The 26,201-nt window shown below is 29.3% G+C and overlaps 1 protein-coding gene across 1 annotated transcript; it reads left to right on the forward strand.

The window, feature by feature from the left end:
- The first annotated feature begins 1,568 nt into the window (after window positions 1–1,568).
- Window positions 1,569–7,717, forward strand: LOC105627753 (venom acid phosphatase Acph-1-like). The gene is made up of 7 exons (XM_012209033.1): window positions 1,569–1,658; window positions 2,075–2,182; window positions 3,180–3,445; window positions 4,805–4,958; window positions 5,028–5,151; window positions 5,931–6,142; window positions 7,448–7,717. Exons 1-7 carry the CDS (start codon window positions 1,569–1,571, stop codon window positions 7,715–7,717), a joined length of 1,224 nt encoding a protein of 407 aa, XP_012064423.1.
- Window positions 7,718–26,201: the final 18,484 nt, after the last annotated feature.

Raw genomic sequence — 26,201 nt, forward strand, 5'->3', positions numbered from 1 at the left:
AGTAGAGAGTAGAGTAGTAGAGAGAGAGAGAGAGAGTAGTAGTAGAGAGTAGAGAGAGAGAGAGAGAGANAGANANAGAGAGAGAGAGAGAGACAATAAATTTGTTTAAAAAGTTCAAAGATTCTTTACATAAGATAAGTTTCAAATAATAACAAACCTTTCTCAAACATATATTGAAGTACAAAAGTTCTTGAAAATTAAAGTAAAAAATGAAGTAAAAGAGGTCTTGAAATTTTAAGTAGCTAAACGAATATACAAATTCGTAATTATAAACTTTTAATCCAACATTAAAATTTTTTAACGATTATTATACTTAATAATAATTGTCTATAAGACAAATTAGACTGTTAATAATTAACGAAAATTGTTATTTACAAATTGTTAACAAAATACTCAATGAAATTTGCAATTATATTGAAACAAATAATTCTGGACAGGAATTTCTCAAGAAAAAAACTTCAGAGATTCGTAAATCACATATCGCTTTTTATGGTATCCTTTTATGCTCCACAGATCCGTTTTGTTATTTACGTATATGTAGATAAGCCTGTTGGAACGGGCCAAGCATTTTGCGAAACTCGTAAATTCAGCACATTCATGAGTGCGCATCAAGGAATCGTTTACCAGTTAGAAAAAAAAAAGACGCAAATCAAAAGCAGATAAAGCGATTTTATAAAACAACAACATTACTTTATTGAATATTTGGTATTAAAAAACGCAAAATATTATCGAAATTATTTGCAACTGTCGATCTCCATAAAAAAAAAATCGTTAATCGCTATAATGTTTTTCTCATATTTTTTCTCAATGCCAAGCATTAAATTCTTTTAAATTGTTAATCAGCCACTTTAAAAGAAGATAATATTTTTCTTTACCTTTAAATCATTATCTTGCAAACTAATTAATAAAAAATTGGGTGAAGTTAAAGTTGTCATCAGAGACGACAGCATATTTGATCGAAAGATAAAATTCTAATATTTTTAATTGCTGCGCTGCGCACGTAAGTCTGGATCAAATGAACATCTGAATCATTTTCAAAAATATCAGATTGCTATTTTTCACAGTCTCTCACACGTTTGTAAGAAATCAATAAAATGGAGTTCTCGAAGATGATAAGACTCACTTTGTCGTTCACTAACAATTATAATTTCATACAATTCATAAATGAGATATCGCGGCGGAATGTGAGTGTTCGATTAAAAAATTTCTACATAAAGAATTTCCCTATGAGATCGTCAATTGCGGTTTTCTGTAAGTTTCCTGTTATTTACTTACGTGTCCTTCGTGGAAGGTGACGATTAAGAAAAAGGATTGGATTGCTTGATCAGAGCGGAAAACTTGCTAATAAAAATCATTGGAATTACGAGCTTGTTCGACTGTTCCTTATCCCACTCCCACTCACTCATTCAAGTTAGCAGAGAGGCGAGAGTAGAAATATAAACACCATCCGTAGATTGTAATGCCGTGAAATCGTTGATTCCGATCGCGACGGTTGTTCAGATCGTTTCGGATTAAGTGTTGAAAGTGTTCGTTCCATCTAAAAGTGCTTTCAGGAAGATATCGGGAGAATGTTTCTGCAATCGATAATTTTCACCATATTTCTTAGCAGCCTTGCGTTATCAGCTACTCCCGATGTAGAGCTGCAATTACTTCACGTGGTAAAGTTTTACTTCATTCATTCAAGTGCATACAGAAAGCGTTCGTAAAACCAGTGAGGATTATTTTTTTCTCAGGAAGATTGTATTCAAATAATGATATAAAGAAATTATGTTTTTTTCAAAGATTTAATTTAATACTTTTCTGATTTTTTTGCAAATATATAATAATTATTTTCTCCTTTTCTAAAATGTGAAATGTGTTATTTCTACACTGTGTTATGTCACTGAGAGGCAAACATAAATTTTGCAAATTATGCAAGTGTGAGTTCGATGCCGAGAGAAATTTTCGAGAGAAATTAAAAGAAAGCGATCCCTCGTGACAAAACATTTACATTATTGCGATATCGTCTGTGCGGTAACAGTGATGGTAACGAATGAAGACGACATAGCTTAAATAAATATATTCTGTTTCGAAGGTATTTCGCCACGGTGATAAAGTGCCCCATCGAGAGTTTCAAAATTATCCCAATGATCCATATCGCGACTACTCTTACTATCCAATGGGAAACGGAGACCTGACTAATGTAAGTATAAATCACAACAGTTACAATAAAATATATCACGTAATCAAATATTGTTAATCCAATTACGTGATTTAATTGTAGTTTTAGTTTGTTGTCTGCTTAAAATCAATGTCGTGTTTCTCAATTATTATTTCCTTTTCTTATATATATTTTTTAAAAATCTTATATAAATTTTTTTAATATGGTTTATGTTTTTGTTAAAAATAAAGAAAATATTTTTGTCCCTATCAGGGTGCCCTTTCAAAGAATGATGACCCTATTAATGTACCCCCCAATTTCTGTCTATCTATATTTGACTTATATTTTAACATATAATTACTTAACAGATAATAGACGTAAGCTAATTGTTTAAGGTAATATTGCATAAATTATATTTTAATTATATTTATAATTATATTTCAATGTACACTCATAACACAATATTCTCAACTCCAATAAAGGACATACTAATAGGGAGAAGCTTAAAATCTTATATTTTACATATAAATTCCTCTAAATTGTGATATCTTTTATCTATTGTGATATCACAATCTAGGAAAATATTTATTATATTTTAATAATTAAAAAATAGAATATCATCTTTAGTATCATATTAAAATAATTTAATTTAATAAAAAAAATACCTATTCTTATTTATTAGTGCTAGTTTCTTATATTTAAATACAAAGATAGACACAATAATAGAAATAGTTACTCTTGAAGCAAATTAAAATACAACGTTACCATTAAATCTTTATTTATATTCTTGTTATCTCTCTTTTGTCTCTTACTCTTGTCCCTATTTTTATGCAGCATATAATAGTGTAAGTGTTATCTTCAAATTTCCAAAATCTCTAAAATAATTAATTTAAGTAATTTCCGTAAATGAGAAATCAATTCCCTATCTTTGTTGAATATTCGTTATTTTCAATTAAAGTTGAGAAAACAATTCGGTTTAAAAAAAGTCCGTAAAATTTTCCGGCTCTTCGAAACCTATCCAATTCCTTTTTCTCATTAGCAAGGCAAGATGCGAGAGTACAAAATCGGGACAATGTTGCGCGAGAGATACGATCAATATTTTGGACCGGATTATTGGCCGTCCAAGATCTATGCCCGATCTAGCGAAGTCCCGCGAACTCAGTTGTCTCTCCAGTTAGTTCTGGCAGGATTATTCCCGCCCTCCGAGAAGCAAACCTGGAATCCGCACTTGCCCTGGATTCCGACATGGACGTTCTTCGTGCCATACAAGACTGACAACCTCTTGTTTCCGCATTATTGCTATCGGTAAGTAACTTTACAGAGAATTGATCACAAGGACTTGATAACAGGATTATCTATCAAATCTCTTTTCTTTAATCTTCTTTTTCCAATCTTTTTTTCATGAACACTTAAAATATATTTGTTTCCCTTTTTTGTCTTGTTTTTAACTATTTTAGATTTAATATAATCTAAAATAAAACTAGAAATATTCTCTCTCAAAAAATAGAGAGAAATAGATTTAATTATTTTTGTATGCTCTGCGCAAGTGCATAATGTTTTACACAGAAAACTCTAATAATATTTTAATCTAGTATTTCTAATTGTTTCATTTTTAGTCTCAAATGGTTATGCTAAAGTTTTAGTGTTTAAATAATTTGGTGTGAATTTTTATATATATCCAATCCAGCAAACTGCATACTAAAATTAATTTTTAATCTTGAAACGCAATAAACTAGAAATTAAAATTATTTACAGATTTTAAAGAAGCTTATTAGTATCAGATTATTAATATCCTTAAGATGCCTTGAGCATCAGTCTTATTATGTTGCTTGTCAATTTAATTTGTGATATTACTACTTTAGTTCTGTTTATGATTGTGTTTCAAGATTGAAAATTAAATTTCACGCGCAGTTTATAAGATTAGATATGTAATATAAAAATTCACGAATTGAATTATTAAAGCACTAAAGATCCAGAATAACCATTTAAGGCTTTCATTTCCTAGTTGTGTATTCATATTATTGTCAAAAGATATTTTGTTGAAAAATTAAAATTAAAAAAGGGCTACGAACCAAAATGCTAATGCTTAATAAATCTTACACATCAAGTGTATATACGAAAAAATCTATCACTAGATCATTTTTAATGTTAATAAAATGTAAATAATAATAAATTTCAATCGCAAAGGAGCAATCATTAAAGTTGAGAAATAAATAACCATTAAAACGTCCAATCAAAAAATGCAAACATAAATTATTTTAAAACCGATGATTAAAAATATTTTCTTATACATATATAAACTTTGTTACTTCTCTCTTTTGATTATAAAACGATAATATTCCAATAACGTTCAATCAATAGAAATCTCCGTTGTTATCAATTAACAAATCTCAAAATATAATGGATGGCCAATTGCGTGACTAAAAGTATCAGTACAACAAAAATTGTTGTATCATACTTGCAAAAGTAGATTAATCTGAAAACATGAGAAAACTCCATCGAGTTCTATAATTCCTTAAAAAATTTCAATTGCAATTATAAAAATACAAAATTTTGTAAAACAGTTATGACTGGAATCTTCAAAACGAACAGATAACTATCGTTAAATTTTAAAGGCCAATCAACTCATTATTTTGTTTAATATTTTTTCTCTTTATTTTTTAGATACATGGAAGAATATCAACGATTCCTTCAACTAGATGCGAAAGAGATGATTAATAAGTACAAAAATATAATGGATTACTTGACGGATCACACCGGTAAACTAATCAATACTACGGAAGCAGTTGGTCATTTATATAATCTATTGAAAGAGCAGGTAAGCAATTATTCCGATAGTAATAAATTTATAAGTTTATCTGAATTTTTATCATATAATCATTTCCAGAATGCACAAAATTTGACACTGCCAAAGTGGACGCAAAATGTTTTCCCGAGTCCGATGGTAGAGTTGATAGAGTTAGATTTCAAACTTCGATCATATACAAAAACTTTAAAAAGATTAAACGGAGGTTGGTATTGTGCTATTATTGTAGAATGTTCTTGAAATAAATCAGCAAATCTTAATGATGTAAGCAAAAGCATTAAGAAATCTCCAGGAAATTGAGGAAGTCAAAAGATGTAAAGTTGTCGCATCACTGATAATAAAAGATCAAGCTTAAAATTAATTGTAGCTTTGTGATACAATAAAAATGATACGTCATATCTGAAGAGCAAATGATTATATTGATTATCAGAATTCTGCTTGACAAGATTAAAAATTATAAATACTATAATAAATATGTAACAATTTCATGCAATTAATCTCAAGGAAGTACGTAATATGTATGCAAAATGTATGCAAAATATATATTTTCATTTATTAATCTCAAGGAATGGACGAGAACATAAAATGTGTAATTATTTTATACTCTGGTATAAATACCAAATGATATAAATACCAAATCTATGTTCAAGTTCATAAAACGTCAATTCAAAGCACAAGGAAGTTATTTCCGACAGCTCCTTTAAAACTTAAAGAAAAAATAATATTCATTTTAAGATCAAATCTCTATGAATTTCTTAGATATTCTTATATAAAATTTCGCCACAGACAGAAAGCATTTATAATTCAGAAATAATGTATTTTTCCGGATTCACAATTATGTGACTATATTTCATATTCAAGATAAATAGAACATATCACTAAGATTTTGAAATTTATTTCAGGGACATCTTATTTTCTTTTTATTTTATTATTTAAAAATAAAATCTCAAAATTTTTAATTGTAACCGGTCTTTATATAAACAGGCATGCTGCTTCGTAAAATAGTAGATGATATTCAAGAGCACCAAACAGGAAAATCGCCACGTGATAGAAGAGCTTTTCTATTTGGCGGCCACGAAGTTAATATAGCTGCTCTTGCCTACACTTTAGGAACAAACGAACCAACAGTACCACCTTATGGTGCTACAATTATTTTAGAAACTCTCCGAGACAACAAGGGAATTTACTACGTTCAGGTATGTTAATATAAATATCTCACGCAACAAATAAGATCATTGAGGGGAAGACGTCACACTTAAGTCTTTATTCCTGAATAACTTCTTAATGTTATTGAATTAATGAACAAAAAAATATTATTTATATATATTCTAGCAACCTTTCTTTATTCATACAAATCAATAAATTAAACTTTTGATTCGTATTAATAAAAAAAAATTGATAAATTGATTGATCATATCCTGTAAAGTGGCATCTTTCCCCTATACGGATAAGATGCCACCTTCTATGGAAAAAGATGTCATAAACAATTAAATAATGTGATGTAATATAAACTTGTATATTTTACTTATTTATAATTCATAATCAAGGGTTTAAGCTATAAGAATACATAAAGGTATGATAAAACAAATTGAAATATGAAAGAAAATAATCTAGGAAATAAGTTGGACATACTTTTATTTGTTTAAATAGCATTTCGTTAACTTAAAATATTTCGAATTATATAAAGCATCCAAAATTTTAATTCATAAAATCGTTTTAATGACGGAAGCAGGAAAATTATATTTTATGTTTACTGTCATCTTATCCCCAAGTGTAAGAGGAATATTCTTCAATTGCAACTTTTACGCATATAAGAATATTACAAATTATAATCTATATCATCCACATGACCTCCAGGGAACACTGATTAAAACCGTATATCATTTGCCCGGTTTTACAATAAGCATCGAAATACAGACCTTAGCTATTAGCATACCAAATATTACAAAGAGCATGTTTCACGACCTACCTTTTCATATTTCGTTATAATCTTTACCAATCAACTTTGCCATGAACATGTTCATCTCTGCTGATAACTGCGCAACTATAATATTTATCACATGCTTGTGCACAGCTATGGCCAACGCACGTTCTATAAAAAAATTATAAACAAAGTCTTTCCCCTTGTGGTATCTTCTCTTGAATTACCTTAAACCTAGAAATTATATTAATTTTTATAGTAATAAATTTTCTGTAAACAATTAATAACAAATCTATTTTCCGCGAAATGCAATTCAAGAAAAGACTTGATTCTATTTTCTATTCTAATAACTATATATTTTTATATCTTACAAGAAGTAGCCTCCATTTGATGCACACAATAACTGTCGGAACTGTTACTGTTCAATATCTCAACATAATTTTTAAAACATTCTTTTTAGACCCGATTTCACAATTTACGTTCAATTTTTTAACCAAGATTTATTCCTCATCTTTTTTCAATTCTAGAAAGAGTTAAGCGCTTGATATTAAAGATTTATTTTTCGTGAACTTCTTCACAGGTTTTATTATGGTCTGGCGTTACGGAACAATTGAAAATACAGACAATCCCAGGCTGCGCAGAGATATGTCCCTTTGAGGACTTCCTCAGAATTGTGAAGGACGTTCTGCCGAGTGATGATGAGTATTACTGTCATCGGGATAAAACAGAGGATCTTAAAAAAAACGCACATCATCGATCGTCGGCAGCATGTATCGCTAACGACAAAACTTCGTGGTACATCTTTCTCACCGTTCTCTTCGCATTTATATCAAAATTCGTGCAAAAGTGACTTTTATCAATATAATCAGAATTCTAGATACTTTTTTATACTTTTTTTTATTGTATTTTTTTCGCAGAAAAAGATAAGAGCCTAGCTACATGACCTTAAGTTAAAAGGAAATAGTTGCGAAAATCGTCGCAGTACGCGTTCTGACCGATATCGGAAATACTTCGCCGAAACTATGAGAACGTTCGGGAAGCCCAACGAGGTTGCGGCTATGCGTTTCGCTGCATGTGCTGCGGTTACCACGTTAATGCATTTTACCGCACGCGTTGTTACACTGTCGCGTTATACACGGATCACTGTATATATGTAAATAGCTATCGGTATATCAATTTCAGTCGATATCGTATTCATTTAGAAATAGACTTCTCTTACTCATAGACACGTATTATCAGGAATGTATATTGTAAAATGTGTCTCTAAATTCCTAAATTATAATAAAAAAAAATAATTTTTTTCCACTTAAGTAAATATGATATTAAAGAGGAATTTTATATATACATCATCCTGTGGTAATATATTTCATAAATAAAAAAATTTAGTAAATTTTTTTTTATTTATTATTATATATATGAAAAAATCATTTGGATCTCATCTGGAAAATAATATTTAATTGCTCATATATTATAAATACATATGTATACATGTGTATAATACATATGTATACATGTGTATAATACACAGAATTAGGAAATACTAGTTACTTGTAACTAATTTATAATTAGGCTCGGTTTTTCATTTTCTGGTTAACTTATGATTAAACTTAATCTGATAACCATAAATTAATCAGCTAATGAAAAATTGAGCTTTAGAGTTACTATTTTTCAGTAACTTTAACTTCGTTCCTTTTTTTCCAGTTGTAACTGTAATTTATTTAACTTAATTACATTTCCATTAATAATTAATTTGAATTACACGTTTTAAACTTATTTGTTAATTTAACGTGATTAGTTAGAATCTGAATAATTGCGCTACTATCGCTATCGATAGAAAACAAAGGCTGCGTTCAAAAGACAAACAATAATTTAGAGAATTATTCTGTAACTCTTAATGACTGTGATTGTAGCTTTACAATGTCATTGCGCAACTTGTTTACTATATACAATACCTATGCAAAGTTTCAGTCGTTAGAAGTTACAGAATAGGCCCCTAAAGTTGGCTTATTGTTAATGTCCACTAGCTTTAGCTCTCGTAAGCGAATTATCTGTACAAATATTACATTATAATATTTTTATTACAATTTTTATTCTGCTGTTGTTAATGTCTACTAGTTCCTTACATGTAAAGAGTCGTCTATAGTAGGAATAATATAGTGTAAATTGTATAAGCTATAAGAAATTGATTAATCAAAGTATAATGAGAAGAATAATTGATTACGACTAGTTAATTTCTTACAACTTACTGCTTACTAATGCAATATTACTCCTACTGTAGACGAAAAGTACATTATATTATCTGTTTGAATATCATAAGTAAAGTCGTAAGCAAAGCGACCAATCATAGTAGATAACATGAAGTTATTAGCTTACATTTTTTTTATTATTGGCCAATTCGCTTACTGCTTACATTTCAAATAGAACAAAAACATATTACATTAGTACATTATAAAGTGTAGGAATGACTATTTTTGTTTTAAAACCGTTTAAGATTATTTTCAAAACGATTTTTAGGAACCAATTAAATAATCATATTGTATAAACGTTTCAAAATCGTTGTTTTTTAAGATAAAATATAAATGAAAAGAATAAGTAAGTGGTGAAGGATCACATGAACTATATATCATTTTAATTAATGAAACGAAAACATGAATTTATCAAGTTACAATGTCTGGCTGTGTAGCAGATTACTGCACAAACTCATTTCTGGGTTTGCCTCATTCGCACTCCGTACTAACTCTTACTTGAGGTACTCTATGAGGTACGCTATTTCATTTGTGCGTTTTTGTCGTGAGACAAATGTGTGCAGGACAGAAAGATTCTCGGATCTATCTGTTTTACAGCCAATCAACAGGCTTGAAAAATTTGTCGAAACACATAAACAAAGTGGTCTTTTGTAGAGGCCTTTTAATATACTCTGTATTTGCATTATATAATATTTGTCTCTTTGAGAAAGGTCAGTCAGACTTATATGAATCTATTGCAGCACACGAATTAAAGAAAATAATTTTTTTTAATATCTAGGCATTAAATTAAACTCCGATTTATATCCGTTTGTAACAACTTTTCTTTCGTTATCTCAAGAGTTTCAAAAATATAAAGGATTAAAAAAAATGCCAGCACTTCACTTTGAGATATTTGAAATCTCTAAACGGTGTCATTTCGGGATCATTTGTACCTGGTTGTATCATCGATTTCATTTAAACTTAATGGCGAATTTGACTTTCACCCCTGTTTAAAAAATAAGGTACAATGAATCCTTTAAAAATACAAACGAAACTAACGGGCACAAACGAAGCAGCACCCGTTTGCAGATTTAAAAATATCTTAAAGAATGGCAAAGTTGGCTCCCATTTCTGTTTTAAAAATTTGATACAATCACCTCCTCAAGGACAAACGAAACCGATGGTGATATAAATCAAGTTTAATTTAATATCTATTAAAATATATTATATTTTTTAAATAGGGATGCCAGGTTCACCAATCAGAGCTTTTCTAATCACTCCTTCACTAACTGTTTATGTGAAAATTTCCAATCATATTTAGGTAATTTTCCGATCATATACATATAACTTCTATGTAAAATTACGTGCATTTTTTCAGTGAACGGATGTCCAGAATCTATTATAATCATCAGGTTATATAGATGTTGTAAAAACGTTAGCTAAATTTGTTGATAAACGTTTTAAAATGGTTCTGTTACAGCAAAAAAATATAACATTTTAAAATAATTTTTATACTGGTTTCATAAATTAATTGTTATTTCTAATGTTTCCTATACAGACACTTATAACATATTAAAAAGTTTATTTGTAACCGTTATTGACGTTTTTTCAATAATTTTTGTTCTACTTGGGATCTTATTAACTTTGTTAAATAATATTCCTAAAATAATAATAGATGATTATATGTCAATTCCTGTTAATATTATGTTATTAAAGTAATAATATTTTAAACAAATGTATAATATAAAAATATTATGTTATTAAAAAGTAATAATATTTAATTTTAAACAAATGTATAATATAAAAATCGCAATACGATATATCGCGTACACTGCAATTAAAAAAAAAATCACAAGCACGATGCACAATTTTGAAAATCGCACATCTCTATTATTTATAAGTTCGGGAACAGTTGCGGTTTTTTTATCTCAAAATTTGTCACGAAAAGTTAAGTCAAAAAAAGTCTTTAAAAATTTTTGAAAGCATTTATATTTGAGAACATAACAACAAGATTTTCTCTTTTTTCAATCAATTTTTTAATTTCGAAGAAGAAAACTTTTATAAAAATAAGTTTTTACATAAGAAATTCAAGAGTAATTGCGAAAAATCATCGCATCATATTTTTTTAAAAACTATTAATTTTTTCAATTTTATGTACTAATTTGAAAACGAAATATAGAAACGAAACTAAAAAACAAATTCACAGCTTTATCTTTTCCCCTTAAAATTTTCCTTGAAAACTTCTCTACGAATACGAACGATAGGGACATATATTACATACATGCAGACATATATTTAATACACCTAATATGCAGCATTAAACTCTATAATATACTATATAAAAAGAGTCATTAAATGAAGGCTTTAATAAATTGTGTATTCTGTGTCTCTCCAACATGCTATGTGAGACAGACAGTACATGATCTGCTACAGATCATGATGAGATCTGTCTTTCAATTGACTTACTTAAGAGCAGTTTTTCTTGCATTACGAATCCTTTTGTTCTATAGAGTTCAATGCTATATAATATTTTTCTATCACGATTATACAAAAACACAGGCTCAACATGTTGTTTTTGTATATCAAAGAACATTATACTGCCGGCGCCGCTGTATTATGAGTTGCTATAGTTACATTATTTTTCGCTTTAAATATACACGACTGAAACTATAACCAATAATCATAATCTTCACAATGTCTGTCTGTTGTAATAGTAATCATTATATCAGTTCTTATAAAAAGGATTTTAATATACATAAATAAAATTTCATAAGAATTATACCAGTATTGCTTAAATAAAATAAACATTTAAAAAATCCATTTTAACACTGTACTATTTTTCGCTATAAAATATGAGTGTCTTTTATATATAAAAAAGTGTATGTTTTGCAGAAAATGAAATTTTCAAAATCGAAAAGTAGAACTTGATTAATATTCATGTAATAGACGTATAATTATATCCATAATTAATCGTCATTGATAAAAATTACCTGTGACACTTTAACATTTTTTTCTTCACTGTTCTACAAGTATCCAGAAAGCACATTAGTGTCCATAAAATCTTGTTATATTTTTTAATATTTATTGTAAATAATGTTATATTTATAATCGATACATGCGTAAAAGTTGACAAATCAAGTATTAATAAATCAATGAAAGATTTCTCCAAATGTGTTCTCGATCTGCTTGTCTTTATTGATGCGCTTTAAAATATAAAATAAAAATAATATAAGTTTCTTTCACATATTAAATACATAATTAAATTTCTATAAAGATCTGGCAGTAGAATGATCCCAAGTAAAAAATAAGCGACAGTTTGTGACGGGTATTTAAATTTACGCTATCACAGATAGCGTAATCAGATTAAATTCTCCGTTTGGCAAATGCGAAATTGGAACAAATTTGATTTCAAAATGAACGAACCGACTCTTCTATTTTTGTCGGGGTGAAGAGTTCAAGAACCTGAAGAAAACGCGATCGAAAAGTGGTCTCCGTAGAATTGCGAGATGGAAATAGATACTGCTGCTTCGATCGACACGTTCATCATATTGATATAGAACACCGTTAAAATCACAAAGAGAAAAAGGGCAATTTATATTTCTTTATGTATAACGCGCGACGTTTAATATCACGTTTAATATCACGTTTGATAGCGCACTAAGTTATCACGAAGGACGTTTGAGAAACACTGTCGGAGCGATTCATGCGCGATCCTCCGCTACCGTTTTTCTGTTCTGCATGGAATCGAGATATCTCAACGCAGATACGTGCATCAAGAGGGGTCTCTGCACTTTCGTCACGGTGATTCACCTTCCGTGGCGAAACTACGGATGCGTGCGTACCTAAGATGTACTGTCAAGAAGCACGTTTTGTATCAAGTATGTTATTTACATAACGATGGTTCTTGATAATAAGCTGCCATGGTGCGATGTCATTGGATAAATGACAAGCTTGTTCTTCTTCTGTCATCAAACAAGTGTGACGCAGATTAAAACAGTATAAAATATGAGTAGCGGCTACGTCTGTCCGATTTATAAATGGCGAATGTTATTTGTATTAGAAAAAAAACCGTTGGTGCATCGGTAATTGCAAATACACGTACTCTATAAATTATAAAATAAAATATATTGGTTAAAATTAATTGATTTAAATCAATAATCTAATAAGCTATAATTTTTAAATTTTTCTAATAAGCAATAATTTTTAAATCAATAATCTAATAAGATCATAATATTGCAAAATATTAAAATTAAATTATACAATTTTGTGGCCTATAAACATCACAAGAAGTAATTTCTTAAAATTCAAATATTACAAATACAATTTGTCATCATAAACAACATCATAATATAAAACGTTTCGATTTTAATCTTCTTTATTTATCATCGATTATATCAATCACAAATTAATGTTTCAAAAATTAATACACATAAGTATAAAGTTACTAATTTAAGAACGCATATATCACAATTAATCCTTGACGTTGAATCTTATTATCATTAACGACTGTTTCTCAATAGTCATGTCATAATTTTCAGAGATAAGATGCAATGTGGTAATAGTTAATTTATCAAGTCAGTTCTTATGTCAAAGATATAAAATATTTTAATAATCAATGACAAAAATCTTGTTAAGTCAAAAATTTAAAGAAAAGTCTAACAAAATTGACATGAGATTTACATCTAAGTACATTTTCAATATATTGAAAATTTAAAAATCATTGAAATGAACAATAATGGTTTTCAATATATTGGAAATTTAAAAACCACTGGAAATAATAACGTCAATGCTTTTTGTATCAAATAATTGCTTATCTCAAAGTTTACTGTAAAATATGCTTGGAAATTTGGTTCATACGTTGTGATGTTCGTGTTCGTAAATTAGTAATTCATTGCTCATAGATATATTAATTAGATATATATTATAGATATATTTAAATTCATTGCTCATAGATATATTATAGTTTTCAAGATGTTAATTTGTAATTGATGTAATTAATAATAAATAAAGATTACACGGAAAACACGTTTTGCTAAAATATCTAAAAATTTAGCTAAATACAGATCTGAAAATAAAAATTTTGCTGAACCATCAAAGTAATCATGGATAATAGGACGCTCAAACTAATTGCTAAAATGTTAAAACTTTTGTTTGCTTCTCATGCTTGAGATTCCTGCTCAATTATTATATATTTGATAGTCCATCAAAATTATTTTTAGATCCATATCTAGGTAAATTTCTAAACACTTCAGTAAAATCATTCTTTCCGTATAAGTAAATCGATACATTTTTGTAAACTATATTGTAATATAGTTTAAAATAATATCGTATTTATAACAGTACAATATACGTTTTCTCCGTAAAAAAAAATCAAAGAAATTGTGAAAGTAGATGTAAAAAAAAATACGCGTCGCAAAAATCTCGACGCACATCAAGTAACGTGTTTTATGCAGCCATTTATCATATTTGCTTCATATTGGCTTTTTACAATTGTTTTAAATTATGTAATAATTTTTTGAAATAAATAATTGATGTTTTTGCATGTGAAATTATGCAATGAGTCCGAATACAAAAAAAACTGCGAATTATTTTTTTCATATATTTAAAAATTTTTGTATAACAATAATAATAATAATACAATTATAATTATAATTATTATAAGAATCTTGATCGTTTGATTTATCGGTTTGATTCCGGTTTTGTATTACAATAAACCAACAGTATTCACCAAGCATATGTCTGATGTCTTTTCCTTCGAAGCGTTTCTCAATGTCTTGGTGAAAGCGTTCACCATCATCATTGAATTCACCCCAATTTAGAAAAAATCCAAATGAAGAAAGTATATTTTGAACGACATGTTAACTATCATTGCATTAAAAGCTGAAGTCATTTCAACAATAATTTTTTTATAATTGTCAGCTTTTTTATTGCCCAAAAATGTTCGGTTACCAAACCAATAAATCAGTACCAAAACACGTGTATGCTTTCCTAACATCTACTTTTAGAATCTCTGAATTTTTCATGGGAAGAAACCTGTCCAGTATTATAAAAAAGACATTTGATGATACTTAAAAAACGTTAATGATTTGATCTGGTAAAACGCCGAGACATGGATATTTTTTTTACATCTACTTTCAGAATCTCTTTGATTTTTTTTATGGGAGGAAAAAAAATCAATTTTTGTCGTACTGTGTAATATTTGAATTTTAAGAAATTATTTATTGCAATGCTTGTTATAGGGTACAAAATTGTATAATTTTTGTATTGGTTAATTTTTCACTGTAGACGTACTATTTTTATTCTATACTGATATTGGTATACTGATACAATACTGGTATTTTATTGGATATCTACATACTAACTTAAATCTTACACGTTATATTACTGATTCGCTTCTAACAAAACCATTCGGGCAGAGCGTTTTCAGCTAAGAGAAACCCTTTTGAATCTGATTGCGAGCATAATTTCTCGCCTGAGGCATAGTCCAGTATGCTTTGTACTTGTATTCAATAAGCACTGCAAGTAACCACTGCTGATTTATACGAAACTGCACAGTATGTAAATACGCCGATCAATTTGAATAATTAATAGTGTGGAATCACTAAAGCTTGGAATCTAAATGGCTCGTTAATGCAATCGATAATCAGTTTTGCTGTTCGTATTTGCTCGACTAAGTATTTTAAGCACGTAACGAAGGCATCTAATTTCAAATTTTAAAAACGTTTGTTCAAAAAGTTTAAAGAAATCAAGGACAATATTTATGCCATTCGATGTATCTTTACGTAATAATATTTATATCATTTTTTAAATTATCCTTTAACAAACAATTTAAAAATCCCCATCTTTTCAGAACTTTCTATTTTTCTGGTTGAGAAACTCTGATAAGTGAATTTTTAAAGCCTTTAAATGTATGCTTTCCTAACATCTACTTTTAGAATCTCTGAATTTTTCATAGGAAGAAACCTGTGCTATCCAGTATTATAAAAAGACATTTGATGATACTTAAAAAACGTTAATGACTTGATCTGGAAAACGCCGAGACATGGGTATTTTTTTTACATCTACTTTCAGAATCTCTTTGATTTTTTTTTATGGGAGGAAAAAAAACAATTTTTGTCGTACTGTGTAATATTTGAATTTTAAGAAATTATTTATTGCAATACCGAAGTTCTTATCGTTAAGGAAATTCTGCGAAGATCGGAATAAATGATAATCGAAGGTTGTTTGAGATCTTGGATGAATACAGGTTGTTAAGATAGAACAATACCGAGTACATAACGAGACCTTGTATTGTCATTTTGAGATCGTGGTAAAGATCCGATACGTTGAGCGTACGCGGTTAATGATTACATCATTCTAGATTACGTTGACAGATAGATACGCATGTAAGCATGTATGTAGTTACAAACCTGAGCATGTGAGTTCTATGCAATACTCTTGGTTACTAACTTTGTTCCGCTTACAAGTAACTAATAAATTATGATAACTTGGACATTTTCTTATTAAAATCTAATCTAATTGATTTTCAATTCTAATTGATCTCGCAGAAATATGCTATTAAAATATCCGATGAAGGTAACATCCTGTGTGTACGTATGTATAATTGTATACCTATAACTTTTTAAAAATCTTACATAATTATACTTTATTTATATATTATTTATATATTTATATTTATATTTATTTATTTATATTTATATATTATTTACTCATATATGTATAATTATGTAATACATATATTACATTATAAAAGATATAATCTTTTGTAATGTAATATTGGATCAGGGAAAAAGTTTCTTTGTATTTTAATAAATTTTTTTTCATTGTTATGAAATTTTTGTTATAACTATATTATTCGCTAGAGCAAAAGTTACTTGATCCAAACTAATTTCATTTTATATTATAAAATCTTATATATAAAATAAAATTATAATTTTATACACAGATATATCCAAACAGTATTTTTTATATATATAAAGATCTAAAAATATATACAATTTATATACGGAAACATAAAAAATTTTTCCTGACTAGAAAAGAGTTAATCATATGTTAATAAAAGAAGAAAAATTTTGTGATGTATGTTATTCTTCCTTCCTGTTCATGAGTGACATAAATAATGATCGCGCGACAAGAATATACGTATCTCATTGAGAAAGATGGTAAATCATAAAAGTATAAAGGTGAAGGTGTGGGAACGCATACCACAGATGAACAGCAGGTAATGTCCTTTCAAGGCAAGAGTTTCTCAATAGGCATGCGATTGTTAAGTGGCAGGGACAGATACGGCAACGGCGGAGAAGCATCATAAAGAATTTTACCAGTTTATATTACGGAATTTCACCATAGCATATTTATTATTTAATTTTAATAATTTCGATTATCGATTGTTGATTGTAAATATATTATATAATTGTGTTGATTAAATAAACATCAACTTAATCAACGAGCTATATTTTTTCTTTATCTTATTAATTATATAAATTGAGAGATAGAAATAAAATTAATATAATTAGGTAATATAATTTCATAATTCATTACCTATAATAAAAAAATAAAAATAATGATAAAAAAAATATAAATATAATTAATAAATATAATTAATAAATATAATCCATCTAATTTTTTAATTATTTTGATTAACAGTTAACAGTCAATATTTGATTGAAAACTTTGAATATAAATCAAAATTAATATATTTATACATTGAATAAATATATTCTTATATTGGGTCGGAGAAAAAGTTTCTTCGTATTTTTTAATTTAAAATTGTATATACAATATCTTTGTCAAAAACGAAATTTAAATTTAAAAAAAGAGTTTTAAAGATTAAAATCTCTACTTTTGAAAAGTTACTATATCTTTTTGAGTTTATGTGAGTTTGATAATTTTTACATTTAGAAAACTATAAGCTAAAAAAGATGAAAAATTTTCTTTTCATTTTGGGGATCTCTCACATGTCCAAAAAAAATGGAACGAAAATGTTTGATTATCTATTGTGAAAGCTATTGTGAAGCTTTCCCTACAAAATCATTTTTAAAAAATGTTTCTATGATTTTTTTGTTCCTGAGTTATTCGCGAATTAAATAAAGTAGCATTCTGACTTTGCTCATAATTCCAATAAAAATCATCATACCTCAATTTAAAAAACAGGTTCTTAAAGCTGAAACTTTGCTCTAACGAATGATATAATTGTAACGAAAATTTCGCAACAAATGAAAAACTTTTGTAAAAAAATTTTTTAAATACAAAGAAACTTTTTCCCCGACCTAATATTTAGATTTTAAAAACAAGCTTCTAAAAACAAGTCAATTTTTATTTCATATTATTTTATAATTATTTTAAACAATATTAAGTAAAAAAAAAAATCAACTGAGAAATGTTCAATACAAATGAAGAAGTCATATTCGAACAAAGTGGGTCTTGATGCTTAATATTTTTGTATTTATAATTTCCATTTGAAGCAAACTTGAAACTATGCACCGATTGTATATTTGTCGGTCTTGAACCACAATCTTAAATTGAAATATAAAATGTCACAAATGAAATTAATAAGCAATTTAATACTTATGCTAATGAATATCTGTAAAATACTATAAGGAGTTTATTGCGAAATATTACTTCAGCTTTCTAATTAGTTCGATTTCTTTTCGATTGTAGGTTATTAGCAATTAAGACTATTAATACCAATCTTTTTTATAAGTTTAAATGAAATAGTCATTCCTTTTTATAAAAATTATCTTTTCATGTTCGTATCTTTCTTTTTCAGAGGCATTTTTCTCGCTTACTTTACGTAATATATGTCTTGAGAAAAAATTTGCAGTGTGAATTAGCCCTCTACCATATATTCCTCGTAAGCTTCTTTTTGATGCATTTTTCAAATAAATAAATTCAATACGTTCCTACAAGCATCAAGTAGTTATTATTATTCTTTGTCGTTATCAAAAATTGAAGATAAAGTTTGAGATTTGCACGTAAAATACAGAATGCGTCATCAAATTTCGGACAAATCAAACAATTTCTTTAAACAGAATGTTTTTAATGAAAAATTCAATATTACAAAAAATCCTTTTACATGGCACTTGGAGGAGCTTCCTGTAGAGCATAATTATTTTATATATATCCCCCATTAGCTTGAATGACGGCCTCTATTCTCGGTCTAAAGCGTTCGCACGCACGCTGTAATATAGCGCTGTCCATGCTGCCTCAACAGCGGTCCTTAATGACGTCACATTGAGATGCCGAGACTTGTTTATGACCCTTTCAACTACGTTCCATACATAGTAGTCCAAGGGATTTAAATCTGGGCTGTTGGGTAATCAGAATGGGAGCCGAGGCGAGCAACTCGGCTTGTCCTGGCAGAGCCTCAGAGAGCATCTGTCGTATCTTTAATGTGTATGATTTGTATCGAAGGTCCTCCTCGACAATTCGACACATTGTTGGCTCGCTTACACCAACATTCGATACTAATTTTCGCAAGGATTGCCCTGGATTTGCTAAGGATTGTCCGAAATCAGCGCTTGAATCTTTTCAACGACTGCGGGGATCCTCGCGATACGTTCTTTTGAGTGAGTCTCTTCCTGGCTGGAACCTTCGTTAGATTGTTCTAAAGTCGTTATTTTGTCACAACGTTATAAATGTTGATCTCAGGTATCCAAAAAACCGAATTATTTTCATTGCCCAGCGCGAAGGTCTTCGATGATCGCGGCTCTTCGATTATACTCATCCGCACTTGGACATCACAACCATTTTGAAAATATGACTATTTACTAGAAGCATCAGGCTTTCTCAAACGCCAATAACACAGGCACAATATAGTGGAAAATTAAATTTAAATTGAAATTTGTTCGGATTTTGATGACGCACCCTGTATAAGTTATATAAAAATATCGCGACTTTCCTAAAACTTTAACGGCTAACAAGTAGAGCGAGACAATAAACGAAATGGAAAGTAATGTATATAGATAGATTCTCAGTAAAGACAAATATAAGTATGTGCATATTTTCAGTAAAGACCGGAAATCAAAGAGAGGAATTGAACAAAGTAGGAAAAAATCGGACAAAGGAGGAGAAAGGCGATAATAGGCACGATTGTTACATGGAGTGACGAAGGAGGAGCATTGTTTGCATTTTACGACGTGGCGTGCACAACCGCGAGCATCAAATCACTGCAGCTTCCCTCCAGCCGTGTAATTTAAGCCGTGCGTAAGTACGTGTGCTTTTCTTGTGCGCGAGATCCACCTGCGTGACGATTACATCACCTGCGTCTCGAAGCTCCGCGGTTCCCCGACCAATAAACTATAATCCTTCGGCTCGGATGATGAGTACAAACACGATTGATTAGAGGTTTTGCGGTACACAATTTTTACTTTATTTTTTTCAATATTATCTTGTTATTATCTCCTCAATTTTCTTCATATTTTTAGATCAGATTGTATATCTGTGTAGGTTTGTTTTCTCGTTCGCAATGATCGCAGACCGAAATCCTAATATGAAACACCTTTTACTCGCTTCATGAAATACTAATGGCGAAATCGAGTCTGCGGCATGCGAGCGAGTGCATTATCAACAGCAACTGCGTTAAAGCAAATGCATTTTGTGTGTTTCGGCAGGAATGTATCTCATGTCAGATAAAAGGGGAAGGGAATTTTATCGGATCGTTGCGATATTTTCACGCGATGAAGTCTGAAGAACGCTCGATAGCGTGACAAATCGGTGTGCCATCGAAGTGAAATCACTTGATCCACGAATCGACATGATGAAATCACAATCATGGCGTAAGAACAACGGAATTTCTCTAAAAGCAATTTCAATGCGCAATATACTTAAATAACGTGCCGTATTAAGAAGGTAGAAAGTTTTTAATTTACATGTCAAATTACTCCGCAAATTTGTTTCTATGCGAATAATTACGATTTATTAATATTTATTACCGTACTTTTTACGAAATATTTAATTAAATCGTAAATTATATGATTATACTACTTGCGATGTGATAATTACAGCACGCGAATCGGAACGTGTGACGAGACGCATCCAATGATGCTCATTATCACGATAAAATGGGAAATATATCTTAATTAACTCCTGGGAATCAATGGAAATCTCGTAACGACCGAATAGTTTTCGGAGTTACGAAACTAATTACTCTCATCTAATTTAAGATCAGATCGAATGATAAAACGGAGATAATTCTGAGCGTTCGCTATATATATATATATATATATATATATATATATGCTTGTCAGTCACTGATATTTGAGAAAGTTTGGCAAACAAATGGAAAGCTGCTTTTTTTATGATTCCTACTTCCATTTATCATTTTGACAAGAAAGTGCCATTTTAGGGAGCACAGCAAATTATTACCTTTATTTCTCACATCCATCAAAAACATTCACTTTTTCAAAGAAAAAAATGGAGTGTCCATTACTGATATTTAGTATCAAAAATTGTGATACTCCAGCAAATAAGTAGAAAGCTACTTTTCTATAATTTCTACTTTTAATTGTCACTTGAACAGAGAGCGTCACTTTTTGGACTAATACTAAATTATTATTATTATTACTTTCCACATTATTTATTTTTTTAAGAAAATAGAAAGCCAATCAAAGACTTTTTTTTAGAAAAAATGACATTCATGTGACAAACTCAAATGACAAACAAATGAAAAGTTGCTTTTCTATGATCCCTGTTTTGCCATTGTGTTAATTTTAGTATTTTTTTACTAAACGAGAAAAATAATATTGGGTTGTCCGAAAAGTTCGTGCCGACTAATCTATATAATTTAATAAATGTATTATATACTAAAATTTAAATCTTCTGCGTTTCAATTTTCCTTCAAAATCGACACGAACTTTCCGGACAATCCAGTATTATTTTTCTCGTTTATTAAATTTACTCTTTCAAAGGAAACATAAAATATCTATCAGTAATTTTCGCTTAAAAAAGATGATGTTCTAACACTTGAAAATAAAATTCCTTTTTTTTAATAATCCTTACTTCTAATTACAAAAAAATATTTTTTATCCAATTGTATTGCTAATAAACCATTAGGTATCTCCTGTATTTCAGAATCGATTATTTTCTCAAAGAAAAAAGAGAAGGAAGTTTAACTAGTTTTATTTTTATAATGCAAATATTGAAAACTGATATGAGATATGAAATTTCTGTTTACGAAATTGTCAGCAAGAACTCGTTCGAAATTTTGGCCAGATTGAAGGAATCGGGGGACGTGACTTCACGCCGGGCGACGCGGCGTCAGATTGCGCAAACGTGACTCACACATTTAATCGCGCGCCGCCGTTCTTTTATGTAACTTGCCTGCACACGAGATGCACACAGATATATCAACACTTCGAAGACCTTATAAATAAACGTTAAAAGACAGTTGGTGAAAGATGGCTCAATGACTTACCCGATAAAGTCCTGCGAAAGTAATCGCCTCTTTGCCGTCTCGTCTATCATACGAAAAATACGAAAAATCACACTCGCCACTACTTGCGATTCTTCTCGGCGCGGTGGGTTACGCTTTGAAAATCTGGTCTTGCGTGTTGCAGAAGGCGAGTCGCCGTACCGGGTTCGCGCATTCTCGGACTCGTTGTACGCCGATCGGATCGGGCATGGCCGATCGATTGAATTCGCGCCGGTGAATCGTCAACTTACGTCACTTCTCCACACGCGATCGCACTTCCGAATTCCCAATCACACGGCCATTCACTTCCGTTCCATTCGTTCCGGCAACGAGAATACGTACGGGGACGCTGAAGTACCGTGTCAAAATACTCGTTGCGCGCGTGACAGCTTAGCGAGTGGCCGCGAAGGCACGCACGTTGCCAGGTTGATATGCCGCTGTCACGCCTCGGGCATCCACGGCAGTGCATCGTAGGCAGCAGGTGCCAGGTAAGGAACTAGGAATCCAGGTGCCCTTGCTGCCGGCGACGTCATTACGCGGCCACGACTTGCTTTCGCAATTTTCGCGGCGCGGCTCCGGCACCGATCTGCGCAGTCGCGCGTAATCTACAGGGCGTCGAGTAAACAATGATCTTAGATTTGATCTACGATTAACGAAATCGCGCAACATTTTGATTAAGGATATAATTATACGTATTTCTTAACAAAATAAACAAGTTATGAAAAATTATAAATTTTTTATAAGATAACTAGGCTCAATTTAGATTCATTTTTCAGAGTAGGGCCACTCATTATTTGTATACATATAATTATACGATTAATTTAACAGATGACAGTGGTAATTCGAGTAGGCGATCCGTATGATTCGATTGTATCGATTCATAAATCATTATTCATTCTGTTTGTGTAAAAACAGGAAAAAACTAATACATCGTGGTCGTGATGTAATATTCCGTAAGTAAGTAATTGCTTTCTATAATTATGAAAATGTAGTATTAATTTCCGTAGTGTTATTATCATGTTATTATAGCTATATATTCTTATTTCACAACACTATATTTAATTATATATATATATTTGTCACAACGTTTATAATTAAGGAGATTCTCGCATTAGACTTCCTAGTCAATAAACAGTTTATTCATAATAATATGTAAAGCAATTAAAATAATTGAATAAAAAGGTTATTAACAATATCTTATTATATCCATTATACATAATTATTATTAATTTTATATGTTACTAAATATTTTCAAAATGACAAAAAGTTGTAAGATGCTCATTTGATGTATACGCATCATTCATTTGAGATACATTCTAGCTTTTTTATATTGAAGAATATAAATTTCTTGTAAACTGTCAGTTTAAATGAAACTTTAAAATTCTATAAATTTATAATTAAATATCATCAAAATGGTAAAAGTCAATGAAATTTTTTCTAGATATTATTGATATTATTATCTTTTGTATTACATGTATATAGACTTGTCTTATATTTCATCAAATGCGAGAACCTCCTTAAAGAAAAGGAACTCTCTGGTGATACCAATGTGGGCCATGTGTGCATCCGAGCACATGCATAAGTATGACACGAATAAAACCTGAGCCGAATAAAGCCTACCTAATTTATTTCTTTTTTTACTTCTATTTATAGAGATATTGAAATAAATTAAGTGAAAATCAAATCTTTATTTCATTCACTTCCAAAAATAAAATATATTGTTTATACAGAATATTTGTAAATCAATGAAAAAAAAATTTTGTTAAAATCTGATTTTGGGCTATATTGCATGAATATAAATATAATAATTAAGGTCCAAATAAAAAATAAATTAAAAATAACTAGAAAAATAAACATTGGCTGCGTTCAGCGGACTCAATAGTTGAGAAAGCGCTCGCTATTGATATATTCTTCCAGATCTAAAATGCTGATTGGATCTAAAAGCATATATCAATTTGGGAACCAATGTATCGCCAATATTGGCCGAACATTGATGAGACAATTTCTGGCCAATATTGGTCGAATATGGGGGCCAATATATAAACATACAAGTATTATTAGCTACAATAAATATAAAATTAAGATTAAATCAAGTAAAAAATGATTTGTATTTTTTAAACAGATTGTTTATATTTTAAAGCAAAGAATTTATTTTGAAATAAAGAATTCGTATTTTTAAATCAGCAAATTTGTGTTTTAAAACATTTGTGTTTTTTAAGGAGAAAATAGTACATGTATAGGTAATCGAACTGTCGGCAAAAGTGATGTAGGCAAACGATACTGTAGGTAGACAATCAATTTGTGGGCAAACGGAATTTCTCCAAATAAAGGTATAGTACATTTATGTTTTTATCGTAATTTGTAGATACATTGTGACAAATACTTCAAGTTTCTTTGTCTGAATATCGATCGTTTTATTGTAATTTATAAATGCTATTTGTGCTATATAATCTACTTATTAATATGTTTACATTATATTTATGAACATAAATATATACAACAGCACTGCACTTGAGAGGATTTATCTCAAAATATTATAAATACAGAATAAAATACGGTTAATAGTAATAATAATATTATTATCTATTATTATATGTATGTACATATTAATACATTTATGTTCAGAATGAATTTATAAAGCTCTGAAACATAATAGAGGAGAACTTTTGATATTGTACCCATACACCAAACTTCTAAAGACATTCATAGAACATTTTAGAAATGTACACATTCTTAAGAACGTTCATATACGTTGTATTAATGTCATGTGCTATCTGAGATGTAATAATTTTATATAATAGATGCAATGAGGCGAATAATTACTCGATAATGATGCTCGTAGGCGTTCTCTTAAGCCCATTTTAAACGATCTACAATTTGTGTCAGATGTTTTTTCAAGATAGAATTCTATTTATAACTGTATTTTATATTGTGCATTTTGATATACTTATGCATATATATATATATATATATATATTTTATTTATATATTTAATATATATATTTAATATATATATTTTATACATACATATATATTTTAATTCTTCGAAAATTTTGCATCTTAAGCGCGGTCTACAATTGTGTAAGCCTAGTTGTGAATGACTACAGTTATAAGAATTGACTAATTACAATCGAATATTCTCCACATTTTCGAATTAATTGATCAATTCTTACAACCATTTATAACTAGATTTATGCAATTGTAGAATAGATTATGATTTAGAAAATTAAAAGCAGAATTCTATTTCAAATGCTAACACATTAGAGGCATTCTACAATAAGCCATTACCTAAGTATTAAAGTCTTCAGAAATTGACTAATCATAATCGATTAATCTTCTTTCTTATTCGACTATGATTGATTGATTTCTTACGATTTAATAGCAAATTGGTACTTTGCACTATGCTAGATCAGTCCATACTAAAAGCATTACATGAAATTAGCAAAATTAAATGTAAAAGTAGATATATAAATATTTTAAGCAATATATCTACTAATGATACATTATTTAACAAAATATATATGTATCGTTGTCAAAGTTGATTATATTGTATCATTGCATATATTTTATATAAAGTAGTTTTTAATATACACTGATCCAGTATAACATGTGATCGAATTCACCATAAGATTTAAAACTTAAGTAACACCTTATTATCGAGAGAAAATCTATGTTTATATGTTGTGAAGCTTTACTAT

Source organism: Atta cephalotes, assembly GCF_000143395.1.
Source record: "Atta cephalotes unplaced genomic scaffold scaffold00010, whole genome shotgun sequence".
Lineage (NCBI taxonomy): Eukaryota > Metazoa > Arthropoda > Insecta > Hymenoptera > Formicidae > Atta > Atta cephalotes.

Coding starts and splice junctions, on each gene's coding strand:
- LOC105627753 (XM_012209033.1), top strand. CDS start 1,569: ATGTTTCTGCAATCGATAATTTTCACCATATTTCTTAGCAGCCTTGCG. Junction 4,959..5,027: donor ATAATCTATTGAAAGAGCAG/GTAAGCAATTAT, acceptor AATCATTTCCAG/AATGCACAAAATTTGACACT. Junction 6,143..7,447: donor AGGGAATTTACTACGTTCAG/GTATGTTAATAT, acceptor ACTTCTTCACAG/GTTTTATTATGGTCTGGCGT.